This window comes from Oryzias latipes, chromosome 15, assembly GCF_053564925.1.
Source record: "Oryzias latipes strain Hd-rR chromosome 15, Olatipes_Hd-rR_3.1".
In the NCBI taxonomy this organism is placed as follows: domain Eukaryota; kingdom Metazoa; phylum Chordata; class Actinopteri; order Beloniformes; family Adrianichthyidae; genus Oryzias; species Oryzias latipes.
In genome coordinates, this window is record NC_136251.1 from 4,890,905 (window position 1) to 4,915,474 (window position 24,570).

The 24,570-nt window shown below is 44.1% G+C and overlaps 1 protein-coding gene across 4 annotated transcripts in view; it reads right to left on the minus strand.

Annotated features, from left to right (window-relative positions):
* Positions 1–268: 268 nt before the first annotated feature.
* ide (insulin-degrading enzyme) overlaps positions 269–24,570 on the minus strand; it is a 29,080-nt gene continuing 4,778 nt past the window's right edge. For all 4 annotated transcript variants that reach the window (XM_004076886.5, XM_023963095.2, XM_011484040.4 and 1 more), the window contains 22 exons: positions 23,347–23,516; positions 21,667–21,789; positions 16,108–16,220; positions 15,772–15,934; positions 15,196–15,288; positions 15,004–15,095; positions 14,835–14,915; positions 14,473–14,576; positions 12,791–12,893; positions 12,584–12,706; positions 12,235–12,317; positions 11,342–11,486; positions 7,941–8,051; positions 7,731–7,851; positions 6,143–6,234; positions 5,371–5,482; positions 4,063–4,230; positions 3,626–3,898; positions 2,962–3,023; positions 1,927–1,999; positions 1,792–1,859; positions 269–1,704 (listed from right to left, as the gene is read on the minus strand). In XM_004076886.5, the coding sequence (XP_004076934.1) occupies positions 1,609–1,704; positions 1,792–1,859; positions 1,927–1,999; positions 2,962–3,023; positions 3,626–3,898; positions 4,063–4,230; positions 5,371–5,482; positions 6,143–6,234; positions 7,731–7,851; positions 7,941–8,051; positions 11,342–11,486; positions 12,235–12,317; positions 12,584–12,706; positions 12,791–12,893; positions 14,473–14,576; positions 14,835–14,915; positions 15,004–15,095; positions 15,196–15,288; positions 15,772–15,934; positions 16,108–16,220; positions 21,667–21,789; positions 23,347–23,516 (2,569 nt within the window). In that variant the 3' untranslated portion in view covers positions 269–1,608. The remainder of the gene's footprint in view (positions 1,705–1,791; positions 1,860–1,926; positions 2,000–2,961; positions 3,024–3,625; positions 3,899–4,062; positions 4,231–5,370; positions 5,483–6,142; positions 6,235–7,730; positions 7,852–7,940; positions 8,052–11,341; positions 11,487–12,234; positions 12,318–12,583; positions 12,707–12,790; positions 12,894–14,472; positions 14,577–14,834; positions 14,916–15,003; positions 15,096–15,195; positions 15,289–15,771; positions 15,935–16,107; positions 16,221–21,666; positions 21,790–23,346; positions 23,517–24,570) is intronic.

The following is a 24,570-nucleotide window of genomic DNA, read 5'->3' on the forward strand; positions in this document are numbered from 1 at the left end:
ATTGACACCGTCAGCTTTTGGTTTTTGGGGCGATCATTATTACCATCTTCATGTGGGGTTTCTTCTCATACATTAATAACATCTAAGGGAACTTTTACATATTTCATTAGAATTAAGAGAGTGTAGGAAATTATAATTATGAATTACATCAACACAGATGACATTTGAAAGTTTGTCCTAAACGTTACAGGACTATCGATGAGCGGCACCACTGTGGACTTTGTTAGTTAGGATGAAGGAACTGAATCCAAATAAAACGTTGCAGCAATTCTGGTGTTTCAGTTCTGCTGTTTAATTAGAAACACAAACACACAAACAAAGGAAAACATCAACACAGGTGTTGCTAAAGACATTCAGAAATCAAGAATAAGATGAGACAACGGATTGAATGGGTGTAAAAGTAGGACATGGACTGCAGTCTCCAGAGTACAACATACATGGCTCTACAAAGCCTGATATGTCAGGTTTCTAGACTCCTCTAAAAGAAAAAACGGTTCCTTCCTGGGCTCAGGTCTGTGGGAATTCATACGCAACCTGCTGCTGCTGCTGCGTCCGCCTCTGGATTTTTAACCACTAACAAGACAGTGCTTCTGAACCAAACAGAAGGAGGAAGATTTATTAGGTAGAAACAGCTGAAGCTCTCTGCCACCTCTTTGTTCTTTCAAAGTTGGATCTCACGGTGAGCCATAAAGATGGTTGGGGAGAAGGAAAGAAAAGACCTTTCTGACTGTGAAATGGCAGCAGCAGCAGCAGGTTTCCCCTCAGAGAAAGAGCAGAACCACACCTGATCCTCTGCTGGAGACACCTTTCAGATCCTCGGTTTATTGCTTCACAAGGAGTGCATATAGATTCTACAGGATGTTGCTGAATTTTCTTTCAGCCACATTGAAATGAGTGACATGAGGAAAAAAGGCGAGCGTGTCTGCCGCCTGAGCACATTCACTAATGTGGGAGTCCTGGAAAGGCACCAACGGGACCTTCCAGGAACTCAAACACACGGCCAGAACCATGACAGGTGAAAATGTAATACTGATTCTTTTATCACTAATAAAATGAATGTTAAAAATACAGCATCAAGTTACCCTGAGGTGCTTCAGTCTCACATCACTGCAAAATGGACTCAAACTTGAAACGTCTAAGGAGGATGGATGGGTCAATTTAAAAAAAAGGGTTTACAGATGAAACCGCTTTACAGTCCTTTAAAAACAAGCTGGGAATAAAACTATAGTGATAAGGCTTTGAAAATGCATACATCTGAGTAAAATACGTCATCTGACTGAGTGCATCTTTAAGTCCACCCAAAAGAAGACCATAACCTCTTCCTAACTATCACTAACCAGTAGCACATTCTCAAACCAGCACCAGGAGAAAGCCGGCAGAATCCTCCCAGCTGGAAAAGCTCAGTTCTAGTTCCTCTAGAGCATGCTACAGTGAAGCATGTTGGTCTGCTGACACATTAAACATGAGCTGATCTAGGAAAACCCCACAGTAATTGAAACATCCACAGCTAATTCAGTGATTCTATTACCCCCAGCATCTGGAGCCTGCCCCCCCATGCATTCCCTCAGTCAGATCGTCCGTCTGAACACAGAGGCCCTCCTGTGACCGTCACAGTTTGGCAGCCATGAAGTTGATGTGAGGCTTGGCCAGAGGGAAGAGAGGCAGGCTCCTCTTAAACTCCGTCATGTCCTGAATCAGCGTGGGCTGCAAACACAACAGCAGAGCGTCTCAAGTGAAGCAAACGGGGGGCACAGGGAGGAGCGGAGCTTAAAGCAAGGCGGCATTACTCACCTGAGGCAGGGAGGGGGCGGGAGCCAGGTTGAAGTCATTCTGGGAAGGAAACTCTCCCACTATGGGACCTAGAGCACAGGCCGTCATGAGCGCTGAACCAGCGTCCAAGTAAAGCAACCATCCACAGATACTTACAGGAGTCCATCTCTCTGGAGAGCACGTGCACAGAAACCTTGTGTCTCTTCAAAGCCTGCACGGTCAGACGCTCCTGTGGACGCAGTGAGACGTGACAGAACACACAATACTGCTGTGGGGTTTATAAGAGCCCTGTGGGGACCGCAGTACAGGTCTACAACCTTCTTCACTTTAACATCACACTGGTCTGCATGAGGCTAAAGTGGCCGTCACCTTTTGATTATTATATACATTTTCAGCCTCCAGTTTCTCTTCACTTTTGAGGATAAAATTATCTAAAATGATCTAGAATCAGATTATACGTAAAACTCAAAATTGTTGGTCAGGCTTTTTTTTCTTTGCGGCCCGGTCCCAACTGTCCGTTGGACCGGTATCGGTCCCCGGCCTGGGGCTTGAGGATCACTGGACCAAAGAACTGTGCAGAGAGTACCCTGCCTTTGCCTGACAGTAACTGGGATTGGCTCCAAAAGGGATTCGTCAGGTTTACAAAAATAGATGGATGGAATATTTCAAATTACAAGGTCACTGGTGTTTTCAGGGTCACTGGTGTTTTCAAGGTCAATCTTGGCCACCTGTGCAGCAATTTCACCTTTTGAGATGTGAAAAAGCTGAACATTTTAAAGAAAAGTCTTGCTATTAATGTTGACAAAAATCTGACCAGCGACACCAGGGAGCTGGAATAATCAAAACGATCAGAGCAGTCTGTAAAAATGATTAATATCGGTAGATTCAGTTTAATCAACTGATCACGGTTCATCTTTTGCAGCAGATTTCCACCACATTAACCTTGTGCTTGACAGAACTGTTTTAGCATAAATATAATTTCAACAGATAGATGGACAACGTCAGCAGGACAAAAGTCAAATGGGGGAAAGAATCTGACCAATTCCAATTAAAGTTTACAACGAGGAAAAAACAAGAAAAAATTGTGTGCATTTAAATACATAAAAACAGAATCTTTGTCATTTCCAACTGTGGCTTTAAAGAGTCAGAGAGCAGACGAGCAACAAAGGAGACAAAGGGAGAAGTACGTACTCTGTAGAAGTTCATGATGGCTTCTTTGGTTAAAGTCTTCAGATGAGCCACTTCAATGTTATCTGCAACATCAAGTCTCATTAGTGAGGTCAGTGAGATTCATTCATCAACACTACAAGAACCAAACAGGAACATTTTATTGTCTAGTCTAACAAGATCTATAAATATGTCGACGCGTTAAATAAGAGTATTGGTTGGATCTCATTTTATTTGATTATATTCTCTTAAAATAGCAGTTATTACCGGTAGTTGGTGGACAAAATCCTTTTTTGTAGAAAAAGAATATAATTTATCCTGAAATGTTTTCCTGTTTTCAGTAAAAGAATTTCAAAATGCAGTCAGATGCAGCAAACATCCGTTTGTGCTTTACGATGATTGACTGACAACCACCCAGAAAGATACTTCAGAGCAGATTTAATATATTAAGATAAAAAAAAACATTTTTAAGATGTTTCTTTGAAGACCTGCTGCGACAAAAATCACGGTGTTTGGTGTTTTTAACATGTTCATGGACTCCTGCTGCTCTGCAGAAACTATGTCCAAGAAAACAACACAGGCTTTTTGATTTGGACTACATTTTTGACTTCAACATCATCAAGTCAAGCTCCCGTTTTTGCTTTTGCCCACACAGAAGCCCATCTGGTCCCACAGAGGGGGGCCTCACCTCTGTCAAAGTTGTACTGCTGAGAGATGATCTCCCCCCAGTGCTTTGCACACTCAGCAGAAAGCTTCTTGGGTTTGTCCAGGCGGCGGATAGCCAGAGCCTGGATGTGCTTCTGGAAGGCCTCCTCGCTCATCTCCTCCAGAAGCTTCTCCATGGAGAGGAGGAAGGCCTCCACGCGACTCTCCAGGTAGTGGGGCGCCTTCTCTGATTGGATAATGAAGCGCAGGCCCTGCACGCCATTAGCTCGCCGTGGTCCACTGAACACTATGTAACCTTAGGAGGTGGAGGAGATGCTGATAAATATTATTGACGACATTTTAAAAAAGACGTGAAGAGGAACAGACATTTGTAGTCAAAATGCAGAAACTATCTGCTGGCAGATGAAAACAACCAGAAAATGGACTGAAATCCGTGTAATAACAGTCCAGTGGTCTCACCCAGCTGCTCCTTGGTTCTGAGGGTGTTGAAACAGGGTTCAGAGATGATCTGGCAGAAGAGCTCCAGCATCATGTTGTCATGAGTGCTCTGCATGTCCGTCTGGTAGTAGATTTCAATGCCACAGTTGTTGTGGACCTCATTCCTCTGCTGGTAAACAAACCAGCCGCCTGAAACAAACAACAGCAGAACCAATCAAGACACGTGACCTTGAAATAAAGACCACAGTCATTTAACTCATCCATTGTTTAAATGAAGGGGGAGTTCTGCGTGTTCACAGTGTATGAATGCTGTATGCCTGCTATACTACACCGGCAACAGCCAGCATAGTCAGTGGTAATACAGACAAGGTGCTGGACTCTACTGTTGACAGAGAAGCCACGTTTCTGTCTTTGAAGATTTGCCTGGCCTTGTAAAGCCGAGTCATTGAGAACAAGCAGGGAACTGCAGCAACATCCAAAGGGGTTCTCCCAAACATCTCTGTGGGAACTGGATCTCACCCATTTTTATTTCATTTGTGTCTTGAAGATTAACTACAGGGCTGCACGGATGTTAGAGCTCTTGCCTCACAGTAAGAAGGCCCCTGGTCCAAGTCCCGGCTGGGGGACCTGAACCAGAACACCAGTGGGGGACCTTTCTGTGTGGAGTTAACATGTTCTCCCCGTGCATATATGGGTTTTCTCCAGCTTCCTACCACCATCCAAAAACATTCATAGGTTCATTGGTCACTCTAAATTGCCCATAGGTGTGCATGGGTGTCTGATTGTGGCCCTGTGACTGGCGACCTGTCCAGGACGTCCCCTGCCTTCACCCACGAGTGGCTGGGATAGGCTCCAGCAGCCCAGAGAGGGAGAAAACAGCTTAGAAGATGAAATGAATGAATGCAACAAATAAAAATAACTGGAAAGCAACTTACCAAAAATGAAAAAAGTTTTTTTTTTTTTTACCAAATCCTTTTTACTATCTTTATTTAACCAGGTGAGCCAATTGAGAATCTATTCTTATTGACAATGATGACCTGGACCAATGGGGCATGTTTTTGGACTGTGGGAGGAAACTGGAGAGAAGCCACACATGCACCAGGAGGGTTTACAAAACTTCATACAGAGAATAGACGGCCAGGACTTGAACTAGGAGTGCTAACCACTACACCACTGTGCAGCTAAACCAGAAATGTCTGCTTTAAACGAGAGCTTCTTTAGGAGTAAAGACTGAGACCAATGACTCAGTTATCTGACCAGTTGTTATCAGGTTTGTTACCATGGAAACAGACAGGTTACCAGGTGATTAACAACAGTCTTGATACCCACCATCTGGAACTTGAACCTCTCTGTAGCGAATCAGCTGACTCGGTAGGAGGGGCTTGGTGTGAGCATGCTCAGTGAGCGTGTCCTCCACCATCTGCATCATGCTCAGAGCGGACTGGAGAGAAGACAAACACACGGAATGATCCAGACCTGCTGCTCCTCCTCACCGGGACAGACAGAAATCCTAAATATAATGCAATACTGCAAACGTTTTCACACTTGGTCATCATTTCTGAGTAAAAAGTCCAAAGGTAATCTAGTGCCTGTAATGTGAATTCACATGTTTAATAATTTTTAACACAAATGGTGCACTACTAATGCACTACTACTATTCCCCATCGTGGGATAAAGTCATCTAATCTAATCAAACTAGTTACTATGCGTTAACTTGTGCCCCACATAAAACAGTGTAACTGTTCATGTCTTCTAGTTATCTTGCTTTTTTTAGAGGGAAGCAGTTCTACAATCCAGATTCATTCATTCCTCTTCATTCAAACGAAGGGGAGAATTCTGCTTGGTGTTCATTTTAACAGGCATAAGGCAGGAACAACAACTGCTGGTTAACCATGACTATAAAAGATTTTTGTCTTTGTTCATTTATACTCCAATTCATCTAAGGACGACTACTTCAGCTGTCAAACATGGTGGAAATGGTCAAAACGGGCCATTAAACAGACATGCAATACAGAATGGTACAGATCAAAAACAACTCTTCTATATTCTGATTCTACAATATAATTTCTTTGCAATTAGCTCAAACAGAGACTGAACGAACCTCCTTGGTGATGTTTCCATGGATAAGAGTTTCGATGTGTAACCGTGACAACAGCTGTGGTATAAAGGCTTTGAGGCGGGGAAGAGTGACATCTGAAACGCATCAAAAAGAAAGAAAAAGCTAATCAATTATGGAAATTCTTCCAAATGGGGACAAAAAACTAAAAGCGACTCACTTTTATGGTTATTGTGAGGTTTTTTTGGTGGATCTGTGTGTGTGTGTGTGTGTGTCTGGTCATTTCCACTGATGGAGGCAGCCTTTAAAGGCTCTGGGGGACCTCCAGCCCTCGAGAAGGGAGCTCTGCTGCAGCATGACTTCAGTCCAGCTTGGCTCTCTTCTCCATTTGACTTTTTGAACTTTGCTGTGCAGAATCTGCAGAATAGTGTGAAATCAACCTGTAGTGTTTTGTGTGGTGTATGTATAGTTTTTCTTCAGTGTGCCTTGTAGGATCTGTGGATTAGATAGGTGGGGTTTTGTCTGTTGTTTTGGCCTTGATCCACCCTGAAGCCTTTGTGCTTCACCTCTTGGACTTATTATTCATCATTTTTCTCAGAGCCCATCCGTCCCATGGAGGTCCGTAGAGGGTCGTGGAGGGGATTTCAGTCCCCTTCAGGATGATACGGCCACCTCAAGGAGCGTCATAAAAATGGAACGTACCATTGTCGTGCAAGTGTACTGAGAAGTGTTTGTAAGAACGCATGGCCGTGGAAAAAATGTGCATAAACATTTCCATCTAGGGTCCAAACCAGGGCTCTATGATCTTACCTGCGTGCCCATGTTTTACCTGCAGACAGCAAAAATCCGCCAGTAAGGGCAGCTGCGACTAAAGGCCCGTACACACCGGGACGAATATTCGCCAGGCGTTATTCGCCAGCGTTTTTCGCCACGTTTTTTGTGTTCACACCCAGGCGATTTTCGCTGACGATGAGCCGAGCGAACATGCAATTTCATTCCCTGACATTAGATGGCGCTTAATGTAAACAGAAATACTCCTGTACACAAGGTGGCGCTGCGCAACTTTACGCTTCTTAAAGTCGCTTTTCACTCAGAAGAAGAGAGCAAGTATTTACGCGATTGTCAGAATCAAACAAAGAAAACATGAATATTTCAAGCACCAGTAGCTCCAACTGGTGCTTGGTTCGGGGATATTGTAGAATGTCCGTCATTATTTCTTCGCGGCAGTGTAGACGCTACTTGGCGTCTAACTTCTTCGCTGGTATGTGTGCTCAGCAAGGCAGTTTTGTGTTTGAGCGCCCCCAAGTTGTGTTTTACTGTAACTTCAGAAGCTCCAGACACGTGTGCAAAAGCGCCACTCTCATTGGTCGAGTAGATTTCGACGCGATGCGTCGAAAAACAAAAACGAACCCGAGGCGTTTTTTTTTTTTTGACGCTTTGGCGCGTGGCGTTTTTTCGCGTCGGTGTGCACACTCTCATTGGTGCCCTTTGTTTAGTCACGAGGCGTTAAACGTCGGCGAAAATCGCCGGCGAAATTCGTCCCGGTGTGAACAGGCCTTAAGACTTTAACTCTGACCAAAGCATAGCTGCCATGTGATTCAAAGGTGAATGCGTGTGGGAAGCTGCATCTCACCATCTAGCGCCTCCTTCAGCTCATCTTTGGTCCAAGCAACTTCTGTCATTAACAGGCGAAGGTAGTACATAGCATGCTGGTGAGGCTGCTCCGCTCGAAAGTTATTCAGAGACCTCATGTACTGTGAGGAAAGACGGGACAAGGACAAGCAAAGTCAACCAGGTTGGTCTTAGACTTGATAAACAACTTCAAAGTTATGCAGGAACCTACTGCTTCTTTAATGATGTCAAAGCGCCTCTCGTTTATCTCAAAAGACGCCATCTTCTCAACGATCTTCTTCAGCAGGATGTGCTGTTTGTCGTTGTAACCTTTGACTGACAGCTGGAACGAGCAGACAAAGTACACTAATGTATGCAGAGAGTTTATCTGTGAAGATCAACCAAAAATGATGCAGCTTTTGGAGCCAAATCATTTTGCACTTGAAAAGGTGTTTTAGGATTTCTGTCAAGCTTCTATTTAGTTATGGTTGGCCCCTAGGATCCCACTCCCACCATCTTTTGATGGACTGTAGAGGAGTTTGTAATTATTAGCCAAAAATGAGGACTGAATGCCCATTCTTCCTTTTTCATTTTCATTGGGGAGGAAGGAATGGAAACATGTTTTCTCAAAAAGAGGAGTCAAAAGATGTTTTTATGTAGCTTTCAAAATGATTTTAGATTTAGTTTGGCATCACAAATCAAGCAAGAAGCTGGTCTTTTGGACAGAGTCAGCAGGATGGAGTACCAGGAGAAAAACGCAAAACGCACAAAGCCAACAGTTTAGATTAAAACCACAAGCACAGAAAACAACATCCCTTCACTACATCCATTAGTTAGGTAAACAGTAAAAAGGACATTTCCGTTGGGACACTGGACCTTTGACCAAACCCATGACATCAAATGCAGCATGCAAATATTAAACAGTTCCAGTTTAATTCTCACATCATGACTTGGTCTTAAACTTTTCAGAGGAAATACTGATTTTTTTAAAGATACAAATCAAGTTAACCTGAGGATATTTTAACTTTAATAAATAAGTGACCAATTCAATAACTCTCAGTCTGTAAGGACTCAGAGCCGGTCAAGAATTTCTGACAGAATTTCCATCGGTTCAACAAGGTGGGCCAGTAGAAAAAAAGGTTTCAATGAATTAAACTGAACGTACGAAGCTGAGCCACTTCCACCAAGTTCAAGCCTTTCTCCTGCTCACTTCAGCTATCTTACTTACAAGGATGGCATTCATCCCTGAGGCTACGCCATACACCAGCCCAGCCAGGCGGGCTGCATATGTATACTCTTTTAAGTCATCCTTCAGTAACCTTAGCAACAAGTAGGTCATGTTGCAGTGCTGGGGATTCACGTAAATGTACCGACTAGGTGAAGGAAAACAGACGAGAGAAAGGAGGAATGAGAGTGGCCAAAAGAAAAGGAAATGACATCCACATCAATTAAAAAAATCATAAAAGAGTATGTATATGCAGCCACATGACCAGCTTTCTGACCCTGCCAATCAACTGCCATACCTGATAAATGGACTTTGTTTGTCAATGACTTCTTTCTGACACTTGTTGCATTTAAATGGTTAATTTTAGGCCGGGAGTGTTGACTAAACCCAGAAGAAGTGGATGAGCAGGGACAAGGCTTTGGTGAAGAACAGAAAGATGAAACGAGACCAACCAAACCTGGGTTAAAGGGAAGCAAGTCATCGTTTTAAGGATTGTAGAGCAAGTAAAATAATGTAAATAAATCAATATATTGAAATAACTACCGTAAATTCCGGACTACAAAGCGCACCCGATTACAAGCCGCACCCACCCATTTTCACGTGTTTAAATAGTTTTATACATACACAAGCCGCGTCAGAGTACAAGCCGCACATGTGTTAGGCGGTATTGTCATCCTGACGGATCAAGGCTAGCGTCCCAGAGCGAGTGCAATTTATTAGCACATTGGGGGTGGTGCCAACTTAGCCTCTGGCTCACGTATTTGAGTGTATCGACATCTGTCAAACAGCATGGACCTCTATTCTGTTCACAAGTTCCTCAGTTATGGTGTTTTTGTTTGTTTCTCTTTCGGCTTTTCCCATCCGGGGTCGCCACAGCGAACGAGTCGCATGGTAAACTTGGCAATGTTTTACGCCGGATGCCCTTCCTGACGCAACCTTCTCAAAGCAACCGGGCTTGGGACCGGCATAGAAGTAGAGAAGGGAACAGGGAGCAGCCCGGTGTTGAACCTGGGTTTCACGGATGGAAGGCACCGCAAACCAGCACGAGCTAAACCGGCTCCAGTTATGGTGTTTTTATTTCATTTTTTTTTTACTTATTGACAATCTAGGTATCATACATAAAATTACAAACAGTAACCATATAATCAACATTACATCCCTCAATTATAATGAGGAAATTTACATCCGCGATTCCACATTTCCCATGAGTCTTAGGGGCTAAAGGCGGGGCCAACGCCCGGCTCGCCATTCTGTTGTACGTGTTTAAGAATGAGCAAGTATCAGCAGTGCATGGAGGGGTGAACGGGAAAAGCTCTCCTTCCGCTTGTGTCGCAGCAGCGTTATGGGAGTAACAGGGCTGGTTAAAAAACACACCGGTAAAATACAGCAGCGGCGACTGAAAAGCGCGCGCCTCAGCGTGATACGCGCGCCTCAGTGCGGCGCGTGCGTCAGAATTCAGAAGCCTCTGCGCTCCGCTCCCGCCCCGCGCGCTCCTTGTCTCCCCTTCCTATCTACTCCGACACCTCTGGCCAGGGCGGCTTCAAGGAGGAGCACTTCTTCCCCGTTGCGCCGGTGGACGGAGCAAATCGTTTCTGTGCAAAGCAATCGGACTTAATACTGTACGTTTTGTGTATGAGGGGCGGGTGCGTTGTTACGTGTGGGAGCCTTCAGACTGCCATCGGCCCCACAGCTCAATCAGCAGGAGAAGATGTCTCCAGCTCACACGGAGGCTGTGAATTTTTCAAAGCAAAATTCCGCTTTTACGGTTTCCTTAGAAACCGTAAATGGAGTGTACATTCATGCGCTGTTCTCTCCGTCACGCAGCAAACCGGCTTTTCCAAACCCGTTGGTGACGGTGGACTTTTTTACGCTGCTTTTAACGATTGCTTTTAACTTGAAAGCTTCATCATATTGTAGCGGCGATCACGTGCACGTTGGGTCTAATGGCCCCAAAGGATTCTGGGATGCGGCCGGGCATGCGTGTTTCATTTTGTTGAACCATGACTGAAGTGTCTAAGACCTGAAGTCAAGTCCATGCTGTTTGGCTGCTAAGAGGTGTGTTGAATATAAATGACTTGTGCTTGGTGTTAGATAGAGAATTCAAACTATTCACTGAGTTTGAAAGTACGTACATGGCGGCCGCTAATTAAATCCATAAATTAGCCGCGTCACTGAATAAGCCGCAAGGCTGTAAGCGCAGGAAAAAAGTAGCGGCTTGTAGTCCGTAAATTACGGTACATTAAGCTAAAGCAGTTTTTAAAGCAGTTTATTCCACAGGATAATCTGGCCTGAAGTTAACCCATTAACTCAGGACTGGTTAAGTCATACGGCATCAGTTGGGTGGATGATAACAAGAAAGGGTTGTGGGGTCTGGGATAGGATGAAGGAGAGGTACTTTTGATACTTACATACATCCCATAGACGGTATTTTGAAGGTCATAGTTCAAGCCAGCTAGCTCGGCTGCATATGCATACTCGTTGAGGGAGTCCTTGAGGAGCTCCAGGTACAAATATGCCATATTACAATGCAATGGGTCCACGTACGCAAATGGGCTGTAGAAGAAAATCAATCAACATGGGATGCAGACAGAGAGGACCAAGACATGTTGGCTTTTCACACTTCCTCAGGCAGAAGACCAGAAACCTTCAGTATCTAGGGGCTGACGGAATCAAACCAATAGAAGGAACTATAGAACTATAGAGTCTCCTGGACTGAGTTTAGGAAACTGTCCCAAAAAAGATTATTTTGTTTTCCTTCTCATTTGAATATAAAAGCATTGAAATGATTTCAGCAGCAATGAATAGCATTCACTAGTTTAGAGGCATTTGTCAGATTTAAACCTTTCCTGTCGCTTTATAAGGACCGTTTGACAGACTGCAGAAAGTCATTTCAACACCTCAACCTGCAACAAAGTTCATTTCATGATGCCACCAATCTAAACATGAGTCTCAGATAGCTGTGAGCCAATAACTTCTAATTCCTAACAAGTAGTAGTAGCTTATTTTAAACAGAGCTTATGCAATAACACCAAGGACTTCTGTGCAATCTACTAGGGGTGTAACGGTACATGTAGTTGGACCGAAGCGTTTCGGTCCGGTTCACTTTTGGACCGTTTTGGTTTTCGTTTTTTTTTTTTTTTTTTTTTTTTGGGGGGGGGGGGGGGGGGGGGGGGGTCAGGAACTATAGCAGGACAATAATCAAACTGACACATTCATGTTTTTGTTTTTTTGTAATATTGACTAAAATGGCTGGTAGTGGTACACAGTAACAGTAAGAGCTGAGGGGAAGAGAGTGACTCACCTGAAGAACTCAAAGTTCAGGCATGCCTTTGGAAGAAAGAACTTGTCATCCTGCTTGAACCACACTTTACTCATAGCATTATCCTGCAAGAAATTCATTATGAGCAAAGAAAACTATGAAAATACCAACAGACATGCAAATAAACAAGATCCTGCATGTTCAGATATTTGCAAACTACCCCTGTAGTGAAAAGAGACCCAATTACAGAACCTCTCCAGCTGTTCTGCCCCCAAAACCAAAAGTTGGATGTTCCAGTCACATTCCATGAGGAACACAACAGTGATAGACGACAGGGAGAGCCCTCTGGAGTTACCTGTTAACAACAGACCCATGAGGAAAAAACACTCACCTTGATTAAAGTGGGGACTGAAGGAGAATCTTTTGGTGGAGGGTAAATCTCAAAGTTGGTGGGAATGAACTCATTCTTCATTGGTAGTTTGAATTTTCCATTGAGGTCTGCACTGGCCCATTTCTAAAACAAAAGCACGGTCTCATCAGCACCTCTGAAACAAAGACGGACAATGAAACTACAGCTTTTAGGAGCATCAAAAGTTACCTGGATGGTCTCGTTGGAGATGGCCTCCTGCTTGTACTGCGTGCCGTACCACTCCTCTGCCCGGTCTGTTTGCCCTTCAAATGACTTTGACACCACAGCAACCCTGGAAACACGAAAACACATCTGGTCCTGAAGAGACATCGAGATTTAAAAACCTACGCTCAAATGAACATTAACCCACTACAAATTTTATATATTTTATTTTGATTAACCAAAACATCAAAACAATACAATAATACAACTTGACGGATCTTAACGTTTGAATCACTTAAAGAGACAGCTTTACCACTGAAAACATTTCAGTCTGCCTTCAGAACCACCTTAATCCTTGGTGTCACAGATTCACTAAGGTTCTGCAAACATTCCTCAGAGTTTTGATCCATGTTGACATGACAGCATCAAACAGTTAGTGCAGATTTGTCGGCTGTACATCCATGATGCCGATCTCCCGTTCCACCACATCCCAAAGGTTCTCTACTGGGTTCTGGTGTCTGTGGAGGTCGTTTAAGAGCAGTGAACTCATTATGTCCTAGAAACCAGTCTGAGATGATTCCAGCTTTATGACAGGGAGCCTTATCCTGCTGGAAGCAGCATCAGAAGATGGTAAATAAAGAGATGGACATGGACAGCAGCAAAACTCAGGTAGACTGTAATGTTGGAACCATGCTCAGTTGGTACTAAGGGGACCAAAGTGTCCCAAGAACAAATCCACCACACCATGACACCACCCCCACCAGCCTGAAGCGTTGATACAAGGAGGGATGGATCCATGCTTTCATGTTGTTGACTCCAAATTCTGACCCTACCATCTAAATGTGGCAGCAGAAATGGAGACTCGTCAGACCAGACAACGTTTTTCCATCTTCTATGGTCCAGTTTTGGTGAGTCTGAGTGAATTGTAGCCTCAGTTTCCTGTTCTTAGCTGACAGCAGTGACACCCGGTGTGGTCTTCTGCTGCTGTAGTCCATCTGCATCCAGGTTGGACGTGTTGTGTGTTCACAGATGCTCTTCTGCAGACCTCGGTTGGAACTAGTGGTTCTTTGAGGTCCTGTTGTATTTCTATCAGCTGGAACCAGTCTGACCTATGACCTCTGGCATCAACAAGGCATTTCCACCATTAGAACTGCTGCTCACTGGATATTTTCTCTTTTTCAGACCATTCTCTGTAAACCCTAGAGATGGTTGTGGGTGAAAATCCCAGTAGATCAACAGTTTCTGAAATCCTCAGACCAGCCGCTGCGTCTGGAACCAACAACCACGTTCAAAGTCACTTCAATCACCTTTCTTCTTCGTTGTGATGCTGATTTGAACTGCAGCAGATCGGCTGAACCATGTCTACATGACTAAATGCATTGATTTGCTGCCATGTGATTGGCTGATTAGAAATTTGCGTTAACGAGCAGCTGGACAGAAGTGCCTCATAAAGTGGCCTGTGAGTGTGGACTATACATGTTAAGAATGCTTCTAAATGAAAAAATGTTTGGAGATATTCACGTCAAAAATAGCGCTAAGAGTCTGACAAAGAACACAGCTCCCATAAACTCCAGGCACAATCGTCATGTTTAATGGTAGTTCCAACTAGAAAGTCTGTGCTGTGACACTAAAAACCTAAAGAAAAGTGATTCTATTTACAGTACAGATCATTAAAATCAGCATTTATTTTCAGTAAATGGCACACAGACCTGACATTCTCTGGAAGCAGCTTATCGAGCACCATCTCAATCAGATCTGGTCTGAACTCCTCTAGAAGATACTCTGCTGCCAGAACTTCCTCAAGAGGGTAGTACTGCAACACAAAACAGAGTCGAATGGGAGTTTGATTCTTTCAACTGAATTACATTCTGAGCCTTAGACTGACTGTTGCGTATCTGCTGGTGTCACGTATTACCACACTCATGCCGTTTAAATCCGCAAAAAGTTTGGATTATTAGAGGAGATACAGGATGTAAAAAAAACAGCAATTCATGACCTCTTCCCAGTTAACAATAATCAGAAATGGAACCATGAAGGTTTCTGTTTTTTGTTTCATCAGCGCTGAACCTACATGCAGTAGACCGGCCACTTTAGAGGTGTAGCCACGGGGTCGCTCCTTGTCCTTGAACCTAAAGGCCACTTTGCTCAAATCCTGCAGACACGATGAAAAATATGTAGATTAACAAACAGGAGGGCAAGTCTGGACTTTCAAAGAGGAAGTGGTGAAAGACAGAAATGACCTTGCATTCTTCAAAAACCCATTCCTGAGGCCGCTCAGTGCGTAGCTTCTGGATGTACTGGAACATGTGGAATATGATGTCTTCAACGTGCACTGCAACGTCAAGCAATGATTTCATCAACACTTTCAAGCCGTCTCTTCACGTGTGCACTTGGTTTTGCATTCCCCCAGAAATGAAAAGTGAAGTTCTTACGAAGGCCTTCCTCGGTCAAATCCACGTTGATGATAAAGAACATGAAACCTCGGGCTCCTTCTTTCTGTCCTCCAACAAGTGTGTTCACCCAGCCTGAGCAGAAAGGGTCGGAAATGAAATCTTATTTTTGTCTTTTTGTTATTAAATGAACATTTTCACTGTGCATTTCTAACCCTTTAACCAAAAAGGTTCAAGCTGTGACCTGCTGTAACGATCCCACCATAAACGCATAAACATACGTCAGCTGATTCTGAAGCAGAGAAAAGCAGCTTTTCATAGCAGCTTTGACTGGACGTGCATCACAGTACTAAGGTAAAGTGAGGCATGACGATGCAGAGACACTTTTCTCCATGACAGAATCAGTTGATTGTGCCAACATTTCATTACTGTAAAGAGCTGCTCTGCTTCAGAGCCTGCTGGAATGACGTTATTTGCACGATAGTTAGAGGAATATAAACCCTGGAGCTAAAATTTCATTGCAAAAGGATTTTTTAAAATTTGTCCATAGTTTTCATTTGTAAACAAAAACTGGAATACCATAAAAAATGTAATGTTTTATAGCTTGCCGGCGAGTACCTTTAGCTTTTAACTCTGACAACAAACTCCCCGGTCCTTCGTGACCAATCAGGTGTCCCAGATAATGCCCAGGGTTAGACTTGTAGTACTTCTGAAGGTCCGGGATGGGGAAGGTCACATATAAGTTTCTTATATCTTTGATGGGAACCACTTTATAGAATTGCTGAAAGGAAAAAAAATATGCATAGAGTTATGTGCTTTAGGCCTAAAAAGAGTATAGATAGACCTATTTGCCTTAATAACAGAGCAAATATCTTTATTTGAAGAGCATCACCCAGGAAGACTGGGTCTAATGACAGCCTTTTATTGAGGCTACATAGGAAACAAGCAGCTCACCCTGAGGTGCTCCTCCTGGAAGGGATGGTCAGGGAATTCTGGGATGGGAACGTTCTTGTTTTCTACTTCTCCAAACAGCTTCACCACCATTGATGTCAGCTCATCCAGTGACTCTGGAGAGAGAAAGGTGCACGTTTTCTCTCAACTACATATGGTAAATGGTGCATACTTGCACCATTTACCGTGGTGAAACGGCGAAGGCATAACGTTTTTCTACCTTCCTCGAATGCTTAAAGCGCTTCACAGTCACAGTCCCATTCACCCACACATTGACCCAGTCACACACACATTCACCCACACATTGACCCAGTCACACACACATTCACCCAGTCACCCAGTCACCCAGTCACACATTCACCCAGTCACCCAGTCAAACATTCACCCAGTGAAGCACACATTCACCCAGTCACCCAGTCACACATTCACCCAGTCACCCAGTGAAGCACACATTCACCCAGTGAAGCACACATTCACCCAGTGAAGCACACATTCACCCAGTGAAGCACACATTCACCCAGTCACACATTCACCCAGTGAAGCACACATTCACCCAGTCACACATTCACCCAGTCACACAGACATCCACCCAGTCACCCAGACATTCACCCAGTCACACATTCACCCAATCACACATTCACCCAGTCACAGTCACAGTCACCCAGTCACACAGTCACCCAGTCACACATTCACCCAGTCACACATTCACCCAGTGAAGCACACATTCACCCAGTGAAGCACACATTCACCCAGTCACACACACATTCACCCAGTCACACACACATTCACCCAGTGAATCACACATTCACCCAGTCACACACACATTCACCCAGTCACACACACATTCACCCAGTGAAGCACACATTCACCCAGTGAATCACACATTCACCCAGTCACCCAGACATTCACCCAGTCACCCAGACATTCACCCAGTCTCACACACATATTCACCCAGTCACACACACATTCACCCAGTCACACACACATTCACCCAGTCACACACACATTCACCCAGTCACCCACACATTCACCCAGTCACCCACACATTCACCCAGTCACCCAGTCACCCATTCACCCAGTCACACAGTCACCCATTCAGCCAGTCACACAGTCACCCAGACATTCACCCAGACATTCACCCAGTCACACAGTCACCCACACATTCACCCAGTCACACACACATTCACCCAGTCACACAGTCACCCACACATTCACCCAGTCACACACACATTCACCCAGTGAAGCACACATTCACCCAGTGAAGCACACATTCACCCAGTGAAGCACACATTCACCCAGTGAAGCACACATTCACCCAGTCACACACACATTCACCCAGTCACACACACATTCACCCAGTCACACACCCAGTCACACACCCAGTCACGCACACATTCACCCAGTCACGCACACATTCAACCAGTCACACACACATTCACCCAGTGAAGCACACATTCACCCAGTCACACACCCAGTCACGCACACATTCACCCAGTCACACATTCACCCAGTCACACATTCACCCAGTCACCCAGTCACACAGTCACCCAGACATTCACCCAGTCACACAGTCACCCAGTCACCCACACATTCACCCAGTCACACACACATTCACCCAGTCACACACACATTCACCCAGTCACACACACATTCACCCAGTCACACACACATTCACCCAGTGAAGCACACATTCACCCAGTGAAGCACACATTCACCCAGTGAAGCACACATTCACCCAGTCACACGCACATTCACCCAGTCACACGCACATTCACCCAGTCACACACCCAGTCACGCACCCAGTCACGCACACATTCAACCAGTCACACACACATTCACCCAGTCACACACACATTCACCCAGTCACACACACATTCACCCAGTCACACACACATTCACCCAGTCACACATTCACCCAGTCACACATTCACCCAGTCACACATTCACCCAGTCACACATTCACCCAGTCACACATTCACCCAGTCACACACACATTCAACCAGTCACACACACATTCACCCAGTCACACACACATTCACCCAGTCACACACACATTCACCCAGTCACACACAGTCACCCAGTCTCACACACATTCACCCAGTCACCCATTCACACATTCACCCAGTCACCCATTCACACATTCACCCAGTCACCCATTCACACAGTCACACAATCACCCAGTCACACAATCACCCAGTCACCCATTCACCCAGTCACCCATTCACACAGTCACCCAGTCACCCAGTCACACAATCACCCAGTCACACAATCACCCAGTCACCCATTCACCCAGTCACCCATTCACACAGTCACCCAGTCACCCAGTCACACAATCACCCATTCACACATTCACCCAGTCACACATTCACCCAGTCACCCATTCACCCAGTCACCCATTCACCCAGTCACCCATTCACACAGTCACCCAGTCACCCAGTCACACAATCACCCAGTCACACAATCACCCAGTCACACATTCACCCAGTCACCCATTCACCCAGTCACTCAGTCACACACACACATTCACCCAGTCACACACACAAATTCACCCAGTCACACACACAAATTCACCCAGTCACACACACACATTCACCCAGTCACACACACATTCACCCAGTCACACACACACACATTCACACACACACACATTCACACAGTCACACACATACACTCACACAAACATTCACCCATTCACAAACACGTTCACACACTGGTGGCGGCTCCACTGCCGAACACTGGCGCCAACCTCCTATCAGAGGTAAGGTGGAGTTCAGTGTCTTGCCCAAGGACACTTCGACAGATGGGCATGCAAGGTGGGAATCAAAACCGCAATCTTATGATTGGAAGTCAACCGCCCTCCAACTGCGCCGATGGCCGATAGATAGGACATCTGACCCTCACCTCCCTGTTGCTCATAATGAGAGAAAATTGCCAGTTTTCGACAAATAAATCGATAAACGATTTAAACCTGATATTACGTCCTCCAAATCCTCAACGTGTCTGTTAGACCCAATTCCCACTAGACTTTTTAAAGAAACTTTTCCCCTAATTAATGATCCCATATTAACAATGATAAATGCCTCTCTGGAAACGGGTTACGTGCCACAGTCTTTTAAAAATGCAGTTGTTAAACCTCTTCTGAAAAAGCCCAGTTTGGATCCTAGCATCTTGGCCAACTATAGACCGATATCAAACCTGCCCTTTATTTCTAAAATCCTAGAAAGAGTTGTAGTTAAGCAGCTTTACTGCCACCTACAGGACAACAGCCACTTTGAAGACTTTCAGTCGGGGTTTAGACCTCACCACAGTACGGAAACTGCACTAGTTAGAGTCTCTAATGACTTGTTATTGGCCTCAGAAAAGGGACTACTTTCTATTCTGGTCCTGTTGGACCTCAGTGCAGCCTTTGACACTATCGACCACGGTATTTTACTCCATAGATTAGAGCAGGACATAGGGATCAGAGGATCTGCTCTCCAGTGGTTTAAATCCTATCTGTCCGATAGGTATCAGTTCGTTAATGTAAATGGACATTCCTCTCAGTGCACTCGAGTCATCTATGGAGTCCCACAGGGCTCAGTCTTGGGACCGATCCTGTTTACGCTTTATATGTTACCCCTAGGAAACATAATCAGGAAACACAGCATTAATTTTCATTGTTATGCCGACGATACGCAGTTGTATTTATCCATGAAGCCTGACCAGAATGACCAGATAGAGAAACTGAACGCCTGCATCAGTGACATCAAGACCTGGATGACAATTAATTACCTCTTCTTGAACCCAGAAAAAACTGAGGTCATTATACTTGGTCCTAAAAACCTCAGATACTCTGTCTGCTCAGATAGTCTCCCTGGATGGCATAAGTATAGCCCCCAATTCCACAGTTAGAAACCTTGGGGTTTTACTTGACCAGGATTTATCATTTAATGCTCACATATCTCAGGCGTGCAGAACTGCCTTTTTTCACCTGCGGAATATTGCTAAGATCAGAAATATACTTTCTAAGAGTGATGCTGAAAAACTCATCCATGCATTTGTTACGTCGACGCTGGATTACTGTAACTCCTTGTTAGCAGCGTGTCCTAAGAGTTCCTTAAGAAGTCTCCAGCTTGTTCAGAACGCAGCAGCTAGATTGTTAGCTGGAACCAGCAGAAGAGATCACATCACTGCTGTGTTAGTTTCACTTCACTGGATCCCAGTTGATTCCAGAATCAAGTTCAAGATCCTCCTGTTAACCTATAAGACCTAACATGGAATGGCCCCGTCCTTTATTAAGGACCTCATAGTCCCTTACCATCCAATGAGAACACTTCGCTCGCAAAATGCATGACTGCTTGTGGTTCCTAGAATTAGTAAAAGTACGGTTGGAGGTAGAGCGTTTAGCCACCAAGCCCCTGTCTTATGGAATAAACTCCCAGCTCATGTAAGAGAGGCCGACTCAGTTTCTACATTCAAAGCTAGACTGAAAACATTCCTCTTTGGACAGGCTTATTGTAAGACTAGTTAGTATTCAGAGATTATTTAACTTAATGTTAATTTGTTTAAATTAAAATTAATAATAACTATTTCTTTTAAAAGGCTGCTAGAAGTTGAAGCTGGGGTAACTATGGTGCACTGGGGTTCTGTCCTCTTTCCTTTTTTACTTCTACCCTTCCTCTCCTCTATTCTTGATCATAATTTATCATTTAGTTCTCCATGCCTCTGTTTGGTGCAGTGCGATTCATGTATTGTCCCTCTTTTCCTCTCCCCTCCTGGGGAGTGTGAGTGCTTCCAGACTCCAGTTGTTTCATCCGTGCTCCAGTTCCTGACCGTTTACCTCGCCTTTGCTCCTGCTCCTACACCTGGCTGTGGTTCCTGTCTCCGGCTCGACTCGCGCCTTTGACTGTCCCCACAACCACGGCTGGATGAAGCTCGTCTGCTGGACTTCTATATATGTAGTTGTAGATTTAGATAAGTTAATTCTTTTCTAAGATTTCTGGTAAATCGCCTGTCCGTCCTGGGGGAGGATCCCTCCTTCATGTGGGCACCCCTGAGGTTTCTTCGTTTTTTCCGGAATCCGTTTTTTTTTGGGAGTTTTTCCTTACCGCGAAGGGGGGGTCTAAGGGCAGGGATGCCAGTATAGCTTAGTCAGTTTGTTAGTTCATTTTAGTATTTTTCTATTGAACTCTTTGTATTCGTGATCCTTTTGAGTTCATGTTTTACTTCGAAGCCCATCGAGACGACTGTTGTTGTGATTTTGGGCTATACAAATAAAATTGAATTGAATTGAATTAATGTGCTAGAAATGAAATGTGATACCAATGTTCCGAAAAGTTTCTAAACGTGGAAAATCGGATTCTACTTCCAAACTGCTTTAGACACAAATTAGAAAATGCGGACTTTCTGGGACTTGCTGTGTTGTTTGATCTACACAGACCTTTGTGATGCTGAAGCTACATTACAGCATGTCTTGTCATTCTGCAGCGGTTTGCAAGTCATCCAAGTTCGGCGTGACTTGCACTTTGGCTCCTCGTCAGAAGGTGCAGATATAATAGGTCTGATTGCTGGTTGTTGTCTTACCTCGTCCTAACACGCACAGACCCATCAGGTTAGCAGAGTAATACGTGGAGTGGAACTTCAGCAGCTCCTGACGGACATCAATGCCTTCTTCACATGGTCTGGTCTCTAGAGTCAGCTTGTTACCTGTAAAAAATAAAAAAACTAGTGTTGAGAAAAATATTCCCAAAGATAGATAATCCTAACAATTTAAACACAGGTGGAAGTATAAATTCAAATTATTTCACACTGTTTTCAAAACTGCAGAAAAACAACATTTTTTTTATTGTTAAAAACTGAAACAAAACCACTGAGATGGTTTTTTAAATTGTATATAGTGATATAGAGAATATAGTGTTAACAACACTATATTAATGATGTTTTTAAAAAAAGAACAAGCTACTTGTGAGGCATCCATGTTTGAATTGAATTAAAAAACTAGTCATAGCTAATATTTATCTCATATTTCCTCTAAAGCAACCATCAAAAACAAGTTTTCTCTCCTCATGTCTTTCAGACTCGGTTCTCCTAACTTAAACAAACATTGCACAAGTCAAGTGGTTTTCTGATCTCACTCATGTCCTCATAATCATGGTAACTGTGTGGGAGTAAGCTCACAAAGATAATCCCCCATGAACCAGAAAAATGAAGACATGTCTAACTGTATGCAGGTCTCTGATGAAAGAGTGAGAAGTGCCGTCTGCAGGAACAAGGCTGTCGCTGCGTGGAGAGGCCGGTCCACACCGGAGCGTTCTTTTAGCTCTTACTCATCTAAACTTTTTGTTGATTTTAGCCCAGACGTCCTTAAAGCATCATGGCCTAATAGACAGGATGACAGGGAAACTGCTGATGCAGCTGCTGAACTGGATTACATCTCCACTCACTTCTGTCAATCACTTCTTACTGGGAGATCTTTAATGACAGATGAAACCAGATTTATCCAAAACACAAGCCCTCAAGCTGTTATTCTAGGATATTTTTGATTTGAATTATGCCATCAAGCGCATATGTTGGCTTATGCAGCGTAATATGTTTGACCTGTATGACCTATTTTGACCAAACACCCTGGTTGTTGTTCCACTGTTGGTTAACGGTTTAAACTGAACACTGTGGCAGTTCAGTTTGATGCTGCTGCACGTGACGTCCAGTTGTATGATTTGAATTTTTGGTGGTTTAGTGCTTAAAACAAAACAAAAAAACAGGGAAAAAATGTGATGACGGAGTGTTTCAGCTAAGAGATGCTGTCTGAGGAAGTAAAGTTGATGCCGTCGTCACCATGTGTGCACCTGAACATCTCCTGCTGAACACCCATCGCTGCTGCATGTTGGTAAAACAACCAGATCAGCCCAGAGAAACTTGTTTTTCCCCCAATGGTTTTAATCAAAATAAGGTTATTAGAGCCACAACTGAAAGCAATCATTTTACTGTTGGACCTTTTATCAACAAGGATCTTATAAATGTGTTATAGAGTGTAGTTTTACTCTGAATGAGTATTGGTAACCATTCCTGTCATGTAGTTCAATATGTGTTCATCTGGATTCTCAGATAAACACCTTTCAATCCAGGTGAGAGGATCTAAGCCCGATCCTGATCACAGGAACAGTTTTTGATCTGCCAAATGTGAATCAATACTCTAAATACAGATCTGATCCAAAGACAGAGAAAAGAGCCAGTTCCAAAGAGAGAAACCTGGAGTGTTGGTACCTGTTCCAAATTTACTGAAAGGGTGGTTTGGGTTTCCTGTGGCCTTCTCCAGCTGAAACAGCCTCCAGGCGTCATTCATCAGGTTCTTCTCATGCTCCGAGTCCACGGCGTTCACCTCTCTGTCCTTACAGCTCTCATCGAACAAAGGACACAGGAAGAACTGTGCAAACCTGAGAGGCAAGAGGGAGGCTTTAGGATCAACACGGCATGTCACATTATCAACAGACCATGCATTCCCATTTGTTATTGTATTACATTTTCTAACCAACCCTTCCTGCTTCAGACTATTTCCATGAGGATCTGATCAGACCATCTGACTTGTAAATGAAGGGGGGGGGGGGGGGGGGGGGGGGGGGGGGACCCCGGGTCACGGACCGCTTTAATGCCAGACAAGCTTTCCAGAGGCTGATCCGGCATCCACAGCTTTTGACTTTCATTATTTATACTAAAATGCTCCAATGTCAAATCCAGTTTAGAAAGACTGCTACAAAATAAAGGTGGAAGGATTTATCTGAATTTTTTCCTCCTATTATTAAATCTTGACCCACTGTGTGAAACGCTTTCACAAGTTTCCACCAATCAGAAACAGCTTCAACAAACCAACAACTTTATTTGATTGCATCTTCGTCTTCTGTAAAATACCTGCACAGTCTTTGTGCACTGCATTCTGTGTGTACACATTTCCCCTCGACTTCACCCTCAACCGCTTCAAACCAGACACCAACTTCAGTCTGGTCTGACTCTTGAGGTGTGGCGGATAAAAACAACACAACAAAAGCAGAGTAGAAGTGAATCCACTGCGTTTGTCACATTTTAAGGTTGTTGTCGCGCGTCGATCAGAGCAGGTTGGGTGAGTGGGAACAGCTGTCACAGTAAATCCACATTATGAGTAAACACTTCATTCAGAATCTGATGATAAATAAAACTGAAATATTGTAAACTGCGTGCCAAGCGGCCCTCATGGTGGAACCAGCTGTTCCCTGTAGATCACACTCTTAGCTGGGGAGGCTTTCGGGTTGCAACATCATTGGAGTGTTGCACAATGAAAAGACGATGCCGAGGACACACAATGAGGTGTGTATTAACCCACACAAACCTTTATTTTGAAAGGTTCTACACTACTCTACACCATGTGCGCCATTTCTGGAAAAACAAAATTGATATTTTTTTCTGGTACATGGAGCTTAATTCACAAAGGAAAAGCACAAATGTGTGTTTTTAAAA